At 37.3% G+C, this 16,708-nt stretch overlaps 1 protein-coding gene across 1 annotated transcript; it reads right to left on the reverse strand.

The window, feature by feature from the left end:
* Positions 1 to 13,468: 13,468 nt before the first annotated feature.
* On the reverse strand, positions 13,469 to 14,683 carry LOC113298533 (F-box protein At3g07870-like). Its single transcript, XM_026547330.1, has one exon. It carries the CDS (start codon positions 14,681 to 14,683, stop codon positions 13,469 to 13,471), a length of 1,215 nt encoding a protein of 404 aa, XP_026403115.1.
* Positions 14,684 to 16,708: the final 2,025 nt, after the last annotated feature.

A 16,708-nucleotide genomic window follows, 5' to 3' on the forward strand; every position in this document is an offset into this window, starting at 1 on the left:
GGAGCTAACCTTGTATGGTAGAAGTACGCCTCCTTGAAGGGGCAACCAGGGGGGAGATAAGGGCGGCACCCTCCATTAGGGAGCTGATAAGTGTCTTAAGACGCAAATGTCATGAGACTTTTACTCGCAAGGGTATTAAGGCTTGTCATATTTGTGCGACAATCCTGAAGAGGCAATAATACAAAAGAAAAAAATAAGACGAGATCAATGGGTTTTCGCATGAAAGTGCGAAGACGTCCTGCGATTTCGTCGCAAGACGGCAATGTCATGGGGCTTTATTTTCGCAAGAATATTTAGGCCTGTCATATTATCACAACATTCCTGAAGAGGCCATAATACAAAAGAAAAAGTTAAGGCAAGATCAAGGGGTTTTTGCATGAAAGTGCAAGAACGTCCTGCGATTTTGTCGCAATGACAAGAGGTGGCATAATAAGACTTTTAACTAGGAAGGCAAAATAAGACCACACAGGAATGAGATTTTGAAAAGAATCAAAATTCACTTCGCATATGATTGCGAAAAATCTCTCATTTGGATACAAATAACAGAGGCAAGTATGGGAATGAATGAAATTAGAAAATGTTATTTGTCTCCATATGATAGATTTACGCAAAAATTTAAAAATTAATGATTATGTTGATTAATTGTATTGCAAGGAAGAATTGTTTTAATGAATGCAGGTCAAAATGAAAGAAACTCATATATTAAGGAATACAGGGAATCAAAAGAATTCGCAAATATACAGAAAGGAGGAATAAATGTACAAATATTACAGAAGATCAAAGAAAGAAACAAAGACTACTTCTTAATTGATCCTTCATCAGAATTGTTCCCTTCTTCGTCTGCATCAGAACTTTCATCACCATCAGAACCTTCATCACCATCAGATTCTTCATCATCAGCTTCGCTATAAGATATAGTTAGACTAGGAATGTTCTCTGGGATCTCCTCCAAGAGACAAGGATAATCAGAGTGAGGAATACTTTGGTCATCACAAACCATTTGAATAGTTTGATTGCGAAAATGCAGAGCGTCGTTATTAAAGTTCGCAACAGTGATCTTGATTTGATTCTTTAATCTAGAATACTTGTCGTTGCGAGAAGAAAGATTCTTTGCGAGTTCCTCCTTTTCAGCTTCAAGTTCCTCAGTTCTTTCGCGATATCTACTTTCAGAATCTGCGAGCAAAAGGAAATCAATTAATAACTTGATGAAAATTCATAAGAAACAAAAGATTAGTGAAGAAGAACAGTTAATAACCTTCTCTGTCAGAAATCATATCTCTAATCAAGGCTGTATGCTCAACTTGGAGACTAACATTTACACCTAAATATTTTCTGGCATCGTCTAAGATTTTCGCAGCCCAAGAAAATTCATCCTCATTATTTATAAGAAGACGAGAACGAATTTGGTTTTCTCTTTCGTAGAGCTCGATGTTCTTGCTGTTAGCTTCATCTCGTTCAAGTTGAACTTCAAGAAGGGTCTCTTGGAATTTCGCCAAAGCCTTAGCACCTTGATCAGAGATGCGATCCTTATCATCTATGAGACCGCTAATTTTGGTTCTTAACTCATTGATTTTCTCTTTAGAATTAAGAAGGAGGCGCTTAAATCGGTTGGCTAAGCCTAAACTAGATCTATGGTCAATATTTCTAAGAGGCGAAATTTGGATCTTAGTTCATTCAGAGAAAGAGATGAAATTTTATCATTTGAGAAACTATTTAAAGATTTATTAAGATGCTCAAGAAGGGTATCATCATCCAAGGCATAAGGAAATGAACGAAAAATGGTAGCTTCATCAGAAAAACCATAAATATCTGCAAAAAGGATCAATTAAATAAGATAAAACAACATGATGAATGAATGAAGGGAAAGGAGAAAAGTAACATACCATAGAGTTGATTATTAGCTTGCTGAAGACTAGATATTTTGTTCTTATACGAAGAAGAATCAATTTCTAGTTGTTTGTTCTTCTCGCGAAGACATTTGACTTCAGCTTCCAGTTCCTCATTCTTTGTACGAAATTGAAGATTCTTCTTTTCAAGAATTTCGCGTCTCCTCTCCAGATCTAAGGCAACAACGAAAGAAGCTTTTCTAGCCTGCGAGAAAATATAAAAAGTATTAAAATAGAAAGAGATTTTGAGTTACAATAATGAAGAAGTAAAAGGATGAAAGCATACCAGACTATTAAGAGAATGCAGGAAATTGGGAGTCACTGATCTAGAAACTCCACGAAGAGAATTATCACCATCCAATAAAGGAACATCGCAAATTGTAGTGAGAGCTTTGCAGGTATTAGCGAATTGACTATCTCCCATTCCTTGCAAAGAATCAGAAAAGAGGCCAGAGAGCTTAGCCATAGAAGATTCAGATGGAGAATCTTCATTTGCAGCAAGGTCATCATTATCCTCATCATCCTCGTCACTCTCGGAGTTTTCATGAGAATGAATATTTGAAGGAGAGGAAGAACGGATTTTTCTCTTCTTTGAAGGAGGAGCAGTTGGTTTTTCCCTGCGAAGAGCACCTTTACCTTTATCTCCAATCTTCGCAACATTGACAGGCTCTTCTATTTCAGTAATAATCTTCACACACATATAGAAATAAGAAATAGAGGCAACAGTATACTGTTTAAAATCATAAGAGAATATTTCTTACCTCATCTGTGTATGAGCGAAGATCTAACAAGGTACTAGCCTTCCCAGTCATGTGATAGCTATCTTTCAGTTTCTGGATCTGTAGAATTTCGCAAGAATCAGCGAACAAAAGAATAAAGATAAATAAAGAAATGTAAAGTGAGCGAAATTGGAGGAAACATACCTCTTTCTCCTTCTCGAGCCAAGAGAATACCCAAGGTTGATAGGTAGCGAGATTCTCAGGAAGAACATTTGACCCAGCAATGTAAGGTCCTTTCAGCATCAAGGGAAAAACACACCATTTATCATCTTTGGATTGGCGAGGAGTTGTGTTCTTACCAGAATGCCAATAAATCTCTTGCATGAGTATTTTACCTTCATCAATATTATCTTTCCTTTTCAGGCGAATACCCCAGCGAGTATTCGTTTTCTTCATGGAGATCAATTCATAATTCTCAAAGAAACTCGCTGCTGTGTATTTTTCAGCGATTATCTCCAAATCTGCGAATTTAGGATCCTTAAGTTCTTTAGAGTAAAGAGATCTTTTATTAGCACCACGGTTAGCGAACTCTAGCATCAGACGGATGCAATTCCCAGTCAGTTGGAAGATAGCTCGCGAAAATCCCGAGTGAGCGAGAATTTCATAGAACAGAGGAATATCTGAGTCATAAAGAGGAATTTGAAGACCTGCGAGAATTTGACCTAACGAAAATATGATTGATTGATCATCACAATGTTGATGAGAGAAAAGTTTGATAGAAAGAATTGATTTGGCACTTTCACCAGGAATGGTAGAAAGTGTGAAACCTTTCTCGGCAAGATCTTTTTGGGTTTCTTTAAAAGTTTTCTCATGCATTTGACCGCTTGGAGGCATATCTGAATATACAGTATGGGAATGGATGAAAAGTAAGAAAATTAAAGAAGGAAGAATTACAGTAGCAGAACTTACGGAAGAACAATAGAGTTGCAGAGATAAGAAAGTAAAAAGAGAAGAGAAAGTAAAAAGAGAATGGAAAGAAGAGTAAGAAGAATATATAAAGAAGTTTTTTTTACTCGAAGAAATAAACACCATTAATGAGAAAAGACGTGAGCGGTTGAAAAGCAGCTGTTACAGAAGACGTGTCAAGAAATGGATGGAAGAAAGGATACGTGTGATAAATGTAGAATATGAAGAGATGGATAGCTGCGGCATTTCTCACATCGTTCTCTATTTCGCAGAGAAGATATGAGAAGAGGCAAGATGTAGGATCAGAATCTCGCAGCAATAATTTCTCAGCGAAATTATCAACAACACAACACAACAGCGTCGCATAACAATTTCAGAAATGACATAATAAACGACGTCAGCTAAAATCATGAGAAAAATATGATGGTCCTGCGAAAATAAGAGATTTTGCGAGATTAACATTTGTAAGGTTGCGAGAATGTCGCAAGTCATATCCGAAAATAAAGGACAGATTAGCTGTCATCCACTATGTAATTCCCTATAAATAGCCGTTCAATGGTAAAGAAAAGGAGAGAGATCTTTTTCGAGTGAAAGCAAGTAAATAGGAGAGAGAAAATCTAGAGCAGTGGTTATTCTTGATTCCTTTATCTTTTCTTGTAAGATTGTTCAAAGATTGATCAATAAAATTAAAATTGTTAATCCAAAAATAAGTTGAATGTTAATGAAATCTTGTGAGGGGTGTAGCGTAGGATTTCCTGCAACTACAACATTAGTAGGGTGGCTTCTTCCCCGTTTCGATAGTATATAAATAATGTATAGTAGGGCGGCTTCTTCCCACTATAATATTACCTAGTAGGGCGGCTTCTTCCCCGTTTTGTTATCATATATACTATTTTATTTTGGGGAAATCACTTTTGTGCATATTATATTTGTTTGTCTAACTTTCTGATTTTAATGGTAATATACTGAATCATGGTTTGTATGGGCATTCTGTGTGGACGATGTTATTATTATTGATTAGAGTTGCTCTCGCGTCGTCTTCTCCAATGAGTTTGGCGAGGTTAGAGTGACACATGCTTCATGATGCATAAATAGTTGTATGATTAGTTTCTTCTTGTATCTTTCAGTATATATTATTTTAGAACTTTGAAGCATGTTAGTGATTACTTGAGAGTTACAGGTTTTCATTGAGCACCCTTTTTGGGATGATGTGCTCATTCGTTCCCACTTCAATTTCAGTATTCAGAAGAAAAGGCGCGCGTGAGGATATTCGTTTATGTAGCGTAAAGTTTTCAGCAAATTGAAGATATTTATTTATATTTTATTTATGTATTCTTTCTATGTAAACAACACATGGTTATATTCCTATCACATGAGAGATATTCATCTATCCTATATCAGAGTGTATGGGTTTGCTTTTGGGTTTAGCTTATGTAGTAGAGACTCGTAAGATTGTTAATCTAGACTTTTATGCTTCAATTAGGTTGTAATCCTATTTGCTAAGCATTTAGTACTTGGGGCATCACAACTGAATCCATCATGAGCATCAGCATCATCTCCAAACCCGAGCTGCAACCTTCTCTTATTCATCAGGAACCTGCATCTAACTTTATCATGCTGAACTCTGTCGAATACCAGCAAACTCTTCATTCCCTATCTGAGATTGACAGCAAACGATCCTCTTCTCACTGCCATCATCCGCTGCCACCAATATCTGCAGTAAATTCGAGCTTCTTACCGAGATCTTTGATACACACTGACCTAGAAAATGTACTCTCCCTGGCTTCCTCAAACTCGAACTCCATCATTCTTCATCACCGATGAGAAGAAGCATTATCAGTTCACCACCCCTTACAGACTCAAGCTCCACCTTCACTACCATCAGTGACATCTCCATCACCGGCAAAACTCTGTCCATCGTTGCTTCCGTCAGCAGCAAACACCCATTCTTCCATGAGCACCATCCCATTATAACAGCATCATCGAACCAGAGAAAACTGGTCGCGAGTACTGGAATGAAATATATGGCAGATGACAGTCCCGAGTAATTTGCCTGGGTGCCTTTAGCAGTTCTGTAGGTTCTCTACTTTCCGACAACTTCGGCTTGCTTCCAATGCTTCTAGATTCTTCATACGACATCAGATTGACTCCATTCTTTCGCCACTGGGTTCGTATTTTCGTTCTCTTCGAGATGATATCAAGGGCTACTAGATATGAACAAGATCTACTTGGTATTTGGCCATTCTCCACTTGTATCTAACTTCTTTTATTGCACAATTACGTGCAAATTCACTTCTTTTGGACGATTCACCTAACAAAACATAAAAAAAAAAGAAAAAAAAGTAATATACAATAATTTGCAAGAATATAAGCAATTACTAGCATGGATTCGACATTAATTATATGTGAAATATGCACTTAATAATTTAAGATGAGCTTGGTCGAAGCGAAAGCTGGCCAACACATATTTCGAGAAATATGTAATTAAGCGAGATAAACTCAGCTCGAAATCTCAAATGTGTATATAGAAAACTATATCGTAATACGAATTATGTCTCAATATAGGAGATAAAGTATAAATAGACATTCCAAGTGATAGATGAGTTTAAGTTTCCACATACCTTTTGTCGATGAAGTTCCACAAGCTCCCCTTAGTAGTTCTCCCCCACCCTTCCCGTTATGCTTTTAAGTAAGAGAGCATATCACTCATTTCACAAAGCCTTCAGTAAAACAGGATCAAGACCATCCTAAGATGCAAATGGTAAATAATCCATATTACAAAGAAAATGAGGTGATTTTAGAAAAATATCCATGCAGAATAAGGACCATTAAAGTGACTTATGGCTCTCGTGGATTTTTTGACATTTTGGACTAGTTATAGTTCCCAAGTAATGTTGTGTTTGGAAAACTACGAGCACATATTATACATATAAGAACTTACCACCCCTTGTAAATGCTAGAGAGTATACATCAAAAGGACTTGATGGTTATTGCATGTTTAATAGGATCAATGTAGAGCATCTTATACCCCATGGTCTCGCGGAGGCTACCATCAAAGGTTACAGATGGTGTATAAGGAATAGGTTATGCGTACCAACCTACCTTTTATTGCTTTGGGGATATGCAATATTATGCGCATCTTTACTTAATTCGTTTTAGAACCCAACATTAGTCAACCTTTTCTGCGTACCAGTTGGTAACTGAATTTAAGTCTAACATTTGTGTCCTTACGCATTTTTGGTTGCACTATATATGCACCATTACGACTCCACATCGTACTATGATGGGTCACGAAAATGATTAAGTAATTTTTTTAATTTTTTTTATATTTATTCTCAACAATTATCCGCATTTTAAAACCTTTGGCAAGAGATTTCTTGCATCTAGATTTGCGGGTTATCAATTTAACGAGACAGTCTTCCCGTCGTTAGGGGGAGATAAGAAAAAGTATTTTCTAAGGGAACGACAGGAATTTTCCTGGTGTGTTATCACTGCGTCTCATATTGATTCTTGTACTCCACAAATGTAAATGTGAAGTGAAAGAATAATCGATTTTCAGAATGTACATTGATGTCGCCAAAGTGATGAGATCACACATACCCGCTGCAAACCTACCTGCAAGGTTAAAAATCCTCAATAAAGGATATACACCATAGACTAAGGTGTTGCAACTACACTTAGTGGAAGTGTGGTTGAGGCCGTGGCTCCATAAAGGAAGTTGTAGAGACCACTTGGTTAGATCAATCCTCAACTATAAAGGAAGTATGTGAGGAAGGCACAACTTATTTATATCATCAAAAATCATCTCATAAGATTGTCTCTGAATATGTCCATGAATCAAACTGGAGGACGCTCCGATGTTTAATGATTCCAGAGAACAATGACATCTCAAGTGGATTATGAGAATGCGCATGAGTCAATAGAAATATCATGCGAGCATATTAATGATTAATTTCATATACACTTGCTTAAGAAAATAGAGCAAGAAGCGAACCAAGCTCCTTGTTGCTTAATTTCAATGAAGAGCATATTTGGCCTATGCAATACAGGTAGAACTTGGTTCTTTGACAAATATACAGGTATTTGGTGTGGTAGTGCTAACTAACCAAGTGTAAAGCTTATTGGACATACATGATTAATTTCTCACAAAGCATAATGAGTACAAAGCAGTCTTGAAGTATAAAGACTCTCCTTGTGGCGCGAGGTGTCTCACAAAGCCATGTAATTGTTCTCTTGTAATAAACTTTATAGTGTTCCGCTACTCAGTTAGCTTGGTAATTTCAAAAGGACTTGAAATGCAACATTTGTATGTGGTTGTTATGTATCTCTGAAAGAATCAAAAGATAAAAGATATTTACAAAAGTACATGATAGCGTTTTGTTACCCAAATCAAGTGATTCTAAACCACATAGTGCGTTTACAGTTAGATAGAATGTTCACTTATAGATAGAAGCTGTTAGAGCATAGCTCGGTTGAACCCACCAAGCGTTGGTATGTCAAGATTGGTTGTCATATTTTAGTGAATCAAAACTCATTTAAAGAGTCGCTTGATTATTTACTAGAGTCAACTTCGTATAGTTTAGCTAGAAAGTTGTTAGGATATGAGACATACAAGTATTACTCGAAGACTTGAAGAATGTGAAGAAGTAAAGAGCTACAACGACGACATCATCCTTCCTCTTGAGGTTAGTAATATTTTGACTTGAACTGTTTCATTCCTAACGTATCTTTCAAGTCGTGCTATATTGAAAACATAACTGCGAAGCTGTGAATGATTATACTCTAGTTAGACGTAGTATAAAGGAATTATAATACGAAGTATAACACCTATCTTTTGAACTTTGTATATAAGACATCGACATAATCGTATGAATATTATTGTGATTATGTATGGGTATGGGTGAAGATTTCGTCCTAGGAAAGAATGTTTTACATTCGTCTAAAGGAAGTACAATTCATAAACTTGTTTTATGAGTCGAAATGGAAATCGAAAGGGATTTCGTCCTGCATGAACATGCCAATATACGCGGTTTGGTTACGGTTCATCCTAATCATAGTGTATATCCTACTATGTTAATCTCAAGTCAAGTTTTTCATCTGACGGTGATTATTGATTGCTTGGTTCCAAAGCTATCTTAGCTTAAACCTAAAGCAACCTTGATCTTGAAAGTCTATATAAGGATAACCTCAAAAAACTAGGATTTTTGAATCCCGGACACTATTCTTGTATGTCCTAATTGTAAACTAGTGTCGTCCTCTCTTTAAAACCCTTTTAGGGATTAGTGATTAAAAAAACTTCACCTAGGGATTCGTAAAGCACGGTCCAACTATCTTTATCTTGATAGTTCGTGTATCCTGATCTTGTTTTCCTTGGTGGGCTTGCTCCGACAAACAAGATAGATAGAAATCATAAAGTATCTTCATCTCAGACTTTGTGATTCCACAGTTTCGGTTTGTGAGGTGAATAATAATCTAGGATGCTCTTCGGGAGTCATAAGATAGGATTTTAAGGTTTGATAGACTTTGTCTATTGCAATCGATTTCCTACCTCCCCTTGATCTTTGATCAGAACGGAAATCACATATAGGCTTATCAGTGGGAGGACTATTAGTTTAAAGTCTTCAATTGAGTTGAAGCAACCTTAGGCTGTAAAGGAAGTCAGCTAAGGGAATCAATTGCGCGAAATCCTGTTGGGATTCAAGAGACGTAAGGAGCGCGACTGTAACTGAATTGTTGTGACGGTTTAATTCAGTCTCAATTACATTCCATTCCGGACTTCTGATAGTAGACTAGTGTCTGTAGCGGCTTAATAAATTTTGGTGTTCAAGTATGGACTAGGTCCCGAGGTTTTTCTGCATTTGCAGTTTCCTCGTTAACAAAATTTCTGGTATATGTGTTATTCCTTTTCAGCATTATATTGTTCAGCTTTGTAGTTGAAATATCAAAGTAGATATATCCATCCTTGTTTGTTGGATACGACTTAATTGATTCTCGGATGTATATCTTTGGAATCGTTCAAGTACTCTCACACATAAACAGGTTCACGGACTGGAGTCTGTTAACATTCTAATTGTGAGAGAAAAAAATATAAACTCCTCATATAATTCCTTGATTGAGATTCATTAAGTTGAACTCTCGGAATTGTATTCGAGTTTAGTCCACACAGGTTTCCTAAGAAAAAGTTGGTGGTGTATTTTGGTACCCCATGTTTTCAAATTTGACTTTTATATGTTGTATATAAAAAAAAACAGAATTGTTTTAGAAATTGTGGGGGGTGGCAAATAAGAAAAGTGTGGGTGGAAAATAGGTGAAACCTAAATTTATGTATCTAAGGAAATTACGAGAATCACTTCTTTAGCAAATCCTCCATATGGACCCTTCCCCCTTAAGATTTGTCGGGGAACTTATCAAGGGATTTGTGGACCCACATTACTATTCACAAAATTCTACATATATATATATATATATATATATATATATATATATAATTTTAATATTCTGAGGGTAAGGCCAAATAATACACAAATTTAAAACACAAGGAAATTCCATGAATCACATATCTTTTAACTGAGCTATCATACGATGGATTTGCATGTATCCACGGTTTTTTAATCTCATTCGGAATTGTGAATTCTGTAACCAAACCCACCATAATTGTTTTTTTATGGTTATGGTAACCGTAAAATTTTATTTAGGATTTTTTTTCCTTTACTAAGTCACCTATTATTTAAACCCTAATCATAATAGTTATACCATAAGTGATCCAGGAAGATCAAGGATAAACCTTTAGACGAAGCAAACCAAAAAAATCTTGGTCAAACCCATTTCGCGAAGTGTAGGCAAGATCAGAGAACTTATAATCTTATGGTATTGAAATTGTTGGACAAGATTAACACACCACAATGATTCCAAGCTGATTAGAATCTACAGGGTTCAAGTAGAGCACCGAAATGTAAGATATAGACAACGGTTCTTTTGGATGAAGGAAAATTGATCCGGTTTTTTTGGGAGAAGGCAAATTGATCCAATACATGGGTCTATGGCGTCAGCAAGTTTGGTAGGTTGCAACGTCATGGGCTTATAAAAACAAATGATCATATTGCGAAGGTGACTTGACTATCTACCGTGATCTTGATCTGATCAAAATAAAAAGTCTATTAAAAATATTTGTATTTAGTTAGGGTTGTATTAACCCAATTGAAGGCTGTATTTGCATAACAATCAGCATTTTAAAGCTTCAGGAGAATTAAAACACAAAAAATCAAAAAACCGTAGGAAGAATTAAAATTTTGGGCCCTAAACAGTGTGAGGCTCTAGGCAATAGCCTAGATGACCTGGTTATAAGACAGTTCTGACTTGTGAATCTGACTAATTCAGATACATAGTCGTCTTAATAATCTGTAAATAGTCGTCCAAGTCTCACAACAAAGATTTAAATCAGCTCCATAATCAAGGGACCCTGACAGATTCAGATATGTTTGTGATTCTGAATCCACCTCAAGCCACATGATGTATGTGACCGAGGGTGTTCCTTTATATACCCCACAAAATATTAACGGTACCCCTATTAGCCAGTTAGCTTAGTTATCATTTAGTTAACATGCAAATCCTTAAATTACTTGAAATTTTTGATATTGATACCCCTCTCTAAAACTTGTTATACCATGTATAAAACAGTTAAAAATAAAATCTTATACAAAATCCCCGCAATATCTTTCGTCCGAAATGACGAAATCTCAAAGTGTTGAATTATATATATATTACCATCAGGAAGAGAATCCATTTCAACATCGAGATGATTCAATGAAAAAGCAGCAACACTCGTAGGATTGAAATAATAAATCTATTAAGAACATATAAGCTGAATCATCTGACTTAGAATTTGTCACATTAAATTAATGATGTGAATGAGAAAAACAAAGCTTTTTTTGGTAAACTGAATAAATTACAGCACCGGCAATGACAGCTAAGAGAAGAATACCCATTAGTGAAGGAAACAAACACATCAATAGTTACTTCTACGACGTTGCCGTCTTGGTAATGGACGACATCTTGGTCGATTTGCTCCATTGAGTTGTAATTTTGGTGATGCTAAAGAACTCAACAGAACTAATGATCAGTGATCACTTATAATCTACTAACTACGGTCCTTTCCAAATTTTGTTATTTTATCTTATTAATGGTGAACGAATTCCACTACTACTGAACTTGAAAAGCCTGTAAACTCGACAATCTGGGTTTTGGAATTTTAATCGATGAAAATCCTAAAAGAGGTTTTTGTGATGATGGAAAATGTTGAAGGAAATCAAGATTTAAGATTTTGATGGGGTTTAATGAAGTTAGATTTTTTTGGTCGATCACGGTATATGCTCCAAGAACCCTAGCGGCCCTGTTTTGGAAGATGGGAACTTCAAAGCCTAATATTTCCGTCTCTGAAAGAAGATATCGCTGATTTATTGGGGGTACAAAAACTAAACATTTTTGATGGGGTAGGAAGACTAGAGCAGAGGGTACATAGATAACGGGCTACCGTTAGTATTTTGTGGGGGTATATAAAGGAACACCCGTGACTAAAACCCAGAGGAGCCTTAAGCTACGACTGGTAACCAGATGTTTCAGCAACAACTGCTTGGGTAGGATCTAGACAAAATCCACATATCTCAAAGAGGAACCAAACGGAATAATTGAAATGCAGGCAACTTTCAAGGATGCACAACCAGATAATAAAATACCAATTACCACCTTAAGGAAGCAAAGATGGAATGGAGTCTCTAACAACAAATGGAAGTCCTCCCATGTCCAGATCTGCTTAGGTGGGATCCAGACAGATACCTTAAATAGTTACATCCTAAAATGAAACAAATCTGAGGAAACTAATTTAGAAGGAATAACGTGCTGAATTATTCAGATGCCAAGGAGGGTGGTATTCCCCTGATTGGTTGCTGGAAACGATGCAAAACCAGATGCAATCATTCTAACAAAGCAAATATTCTAAGTGCTTTTTCCTTGACAGAAACAGTCAAAGGGAAAACTGTAAATGGACAGAGAAATGCTCAAGTTGTACTACAATATGCAGAACTAAATCTAAAATGTTAGATGGACACAAGTCTCAACTTAAGCACTAAGTTCTTAAGAATATATCAGTACGACTGGTTACAGAATTCTACTGTAATAACAATATTAAGTACCGAACTAGAGCGTTTACAGAAACATAATTCGGTGATGGCAGGCATGATGTGGGTGTATCAACTATTTACATGTGCACTCATCCTCTTAGACAAAGATGCTGAAATCCTTGCTGCCAACGGAAACATTATTTGTTCCAATTCCTAGTAGAAGTTGCAAGAAGCCTAGCTATAACGGAGCCTTGTCGTGGAGACGGAAATGTAGCGTTATCAGAAACAGACCACTAGCATAATTGCAGATAAAGCAGTGCAGAAACATAAATCATGTTGGTTGTTACAGAGAACGAAACGTTTTAACTTGTATATCTATATCTTTAAATTCAAGTAAAATGGAGATGTGCAAATCTGCCATCTTGGGTGAGTTGGGTCATATAATGCATATTACTACCTAGCTACAACATATAAATATTATTCCTAGAGAATAAGGTGAAGAACTGCCGAAGGTATTGTATGCCTCTAAGTTGTAACCTTACTCTACTTTAAAACTCCATCACCAAATATAAAAGTAGCTACAAAATGCACAAGGCATTTAAATTTAATTCTAGTAGACAGTGATATAAAGGGAAGCACAACTAGCCAAGCATGATAGCTAAACTTCGATTCAGAAACTCAAAAATTAAGTCGTGATACATGACATAGCAATTATGTAAGACCCAACATTCAGTACGACAATTACCAGATTAAATGTAGGTCCGTGCAGATATTTTCCTTCCTATTGCTGAATACACATTTCAACTCTCTGATTGTATCCAGTCGAGTATTCTTCAACAACCTCTCTTGGCACGTCAACCCATTCCATTGTTACCGTATTTTCTTCTCCTGATGCTTTCAATGAAACCAAGGTGTTCATATGCGGGATTGCTTGAAATATAGCTTTATCCTTGCCAAAATCCACAAGTACTTTTGAAGATGAAGAATTTAGGTCATGTATTAGGACCTTTGTCTTTGAGTGACATATAACTGTACTCCTACATGTAAGGGCAAGCAAATCTTCAATTTCCCGTGTATCCGTGTTGCTTATACTGAACTCTTTAATCCAACCCAAGGACCCATCTTCTTTCTCCTTCAGTAACAATATATCAGTAGTTTTCGAATCTTGATCATAGTGGTCAGCCGATAAATAACCCCCGAAAACCCCAAGTGTAAAATACCAACCAAAGGGAAAAGATCTAGGTAATTCGACAAAACTTTCAGTCACCAAATCAAAAGCCACAATGATGCCATCTACAAGCACCCAATACAAAGCTCCATTCACAAACACACCATTTCTAGAATCAAACAAACCCGGACTTTTGTCAAATTTCTTCCCTATGTTCCTCCATTCTTCACCACAACCGAGTGTGTACACCTCAACATGCAAGAATTTGGGTTCTTTCAACAATTCACACATTCTAACGACCTTGTACTCATTCGTCTCAGAAACATAACCAAATCCAGTCAACAATCGTCCAGCACGATCATCTGTTCTCTCAATTCCCGGTAAATACACACATTCTCTGGTGATAGGATTACAGATATAAACTGGTTCATAAATGACCCACTCATTATCATGGCCTCCGTTTAAACAAACTAAACCATTACAGGAACCAGTAAAATTGTAATACCTAAACGGATCAGGGTTCAATCTCATTCTCGTAACTCTATGACTGGGTTTCTCTGAAGAAGACTTCTCATCATCATAAAATTCTAAATAATGAAATTGTCTGTATGCATAAACTGGGTTGTTATTCACTAACAGGAAAGTATACTTACCAGAAGAATCAAGATTGTTAAGGAAACGATTGAAGTGAGATTCAGAAAACGATTGATAATTGATCACACGATTCCATGATTTCGACACTAACTTGCAGTCTGAAACTAATTCAGCTGGTAAACGTGATAAGATGTTGAAGATGATATCTACTGGAAGCATATTAAAGTTACCCATTTCAAACCCTAGTTTAGGAGAAATGATCTACAGAGTATTAATGGCAGAAGTAGAAGAAGGGATGACGAGTATTATTTTAGGGTTTTTGAGAAGAAATGGGTTTTGTTGTAAGAAGTGGAGTGAGTGAGTGACCCGACCGACTTCGAGAAATATAAAGGGATACTTATTAAGGGAACTTTCCGTCCCACTATTAAGTGACCTATTAAATTTTAGATTTTGTCCCACTAATAAATGACCTGTATCACTGGATAATGAGATATTTCCAGAATTATCTTTTCGGTCCGCGAGTTATAACCCTAAAGGTGTCACTATCCATATACAAAAACTCCAACAAAACAAATTGTTCACAAAATCCCCATTTAATATAAACTGTATATATTACCCTTTTAGTTTAAATCACCCTAACAAAAACAAAAATCAACCACACTTTAATTCTTATTATATTGTCACCCCCAACAAGAAATAAACAACCACCAATAAGCACCGCCGCCACCGATAACCACCGCCACCACTTCCGACCACCGCCGCCACCGCCACCACCTCCTACCACCGACCACCTCCGCCGCCGCCACTGACTACCGCCGCCGCCACCGACCACCACCGCTCTGCCGCCGCCACCACGACCACCACCGCCACTGACCACCACCACCGCCACCGCCACCACCACCGCTCCGCCGCCGCCGCCACCGATACTGCGCAATTACACCACCATTGCCATCCACCCTACCATCCAGCACCACCATTGTCGACCACCACCGCCACCACCTCCGACCACCACCACCACCACCACCGATACTACGTAATTGCACCACCAATACCAGTCACCCTACCATCCAGCACCACCACTGTCGACCACCGCCGACCAAAACCAGCACCACGACCGCCCACCACCACCCCCTCCCAAAAATACGATGAAACCGATTTTGGTTTCATCATAAATACGATGAAACCGATTTTGGATTCATCTTGGTTTCGTGAGAAATCACCTGCAAGAAATTTTTTAAGAGGTATTATACATCTTCATGGATAGAAATACATTGTTGAAATACGATGAAACCGATTTTGGTTTCATCATAAATAAGATGAAACCATAATTGGTTTATGCGCTTCAACAACAATACCACCAGTTATGTCTCAAGACCCATTACTCAGCTTCACCTGGTATATCTTTCCATCTAGGTTTACAGGCAATTCCTCATTGTATTGCAGCACTTCATTGCACCTGCAACTACAAATTCACTTCAAATCCCATACCCACTGCATTACTGCCTTCCATTTCAGTTCAAGCTCATACCTGAACACCACAAATGCTCCATCTCAGGCTCAGTTTGATCTTCAACTGGACCTGCAATATCCATATTAATTCAACCAGAGCAACACCAGTTCCTCCATGGATTCTGATTATCACCAGCTGCAGTTCATAATCACCACCAACATAGGCATCTCAGTTCTTCTCTACACTCTCAACCTGCAACTGTACTTAAAAACCATTCTCAAGCATCAGCTCAAATCATTCTCCATAGAGAACCAACTCAAAGCCAACACCAGTACCACCTTCTCTATAATATTAACTTCAGCTGCAACCGGAGCTTACTAGCAGCATCAAATGAAACTCATCACAAGACCCTGTCACTGCAATAACCATATCAAACCCATCACTGCAATAACCATATCAACAATACCAGCAGCTACACTTGCACACTGCCAATCTGAAAGCAGCGGCAGCAACATCTCCTAGCTGACTCTACTCAGCTCCACAATCCAATTCACCACCTGCAATTGCTTCCCATTTCAATTCTAGCCATCATTTTTCTCTATTAAACCTTCTTTTGGACCCTCTCCTTCACCTAATTTCAGAATCAGATTCCACTGTTTCCAGAACAGTTTCCTGTTTCCCTTCTTCCTGTAGTAAAGAAGTTTCATCAACTTTATTCATCCCAAGAGCAGTCCTTAATGTCTCCATCTTTCTCACCTTTGTAGCATCAATTTGATGGGTCTGACTGAGTACCTGACACCCTGAATCAA

Source organism: Papaver somniferum, chromosome 1, assembly GCF_003573695.1.
Source record: "Papaver somniferum cultivar HN1 chromosome 1, ASM357369v1, whole genome shotgun sequence".
NCBI classification, from domain to species: Eukaryota; Viridiplantae; Streptophyta; class Magnoliopsida; order Ranunculales; family Papaveraceae; genus Papaver; species Papaver somniferum.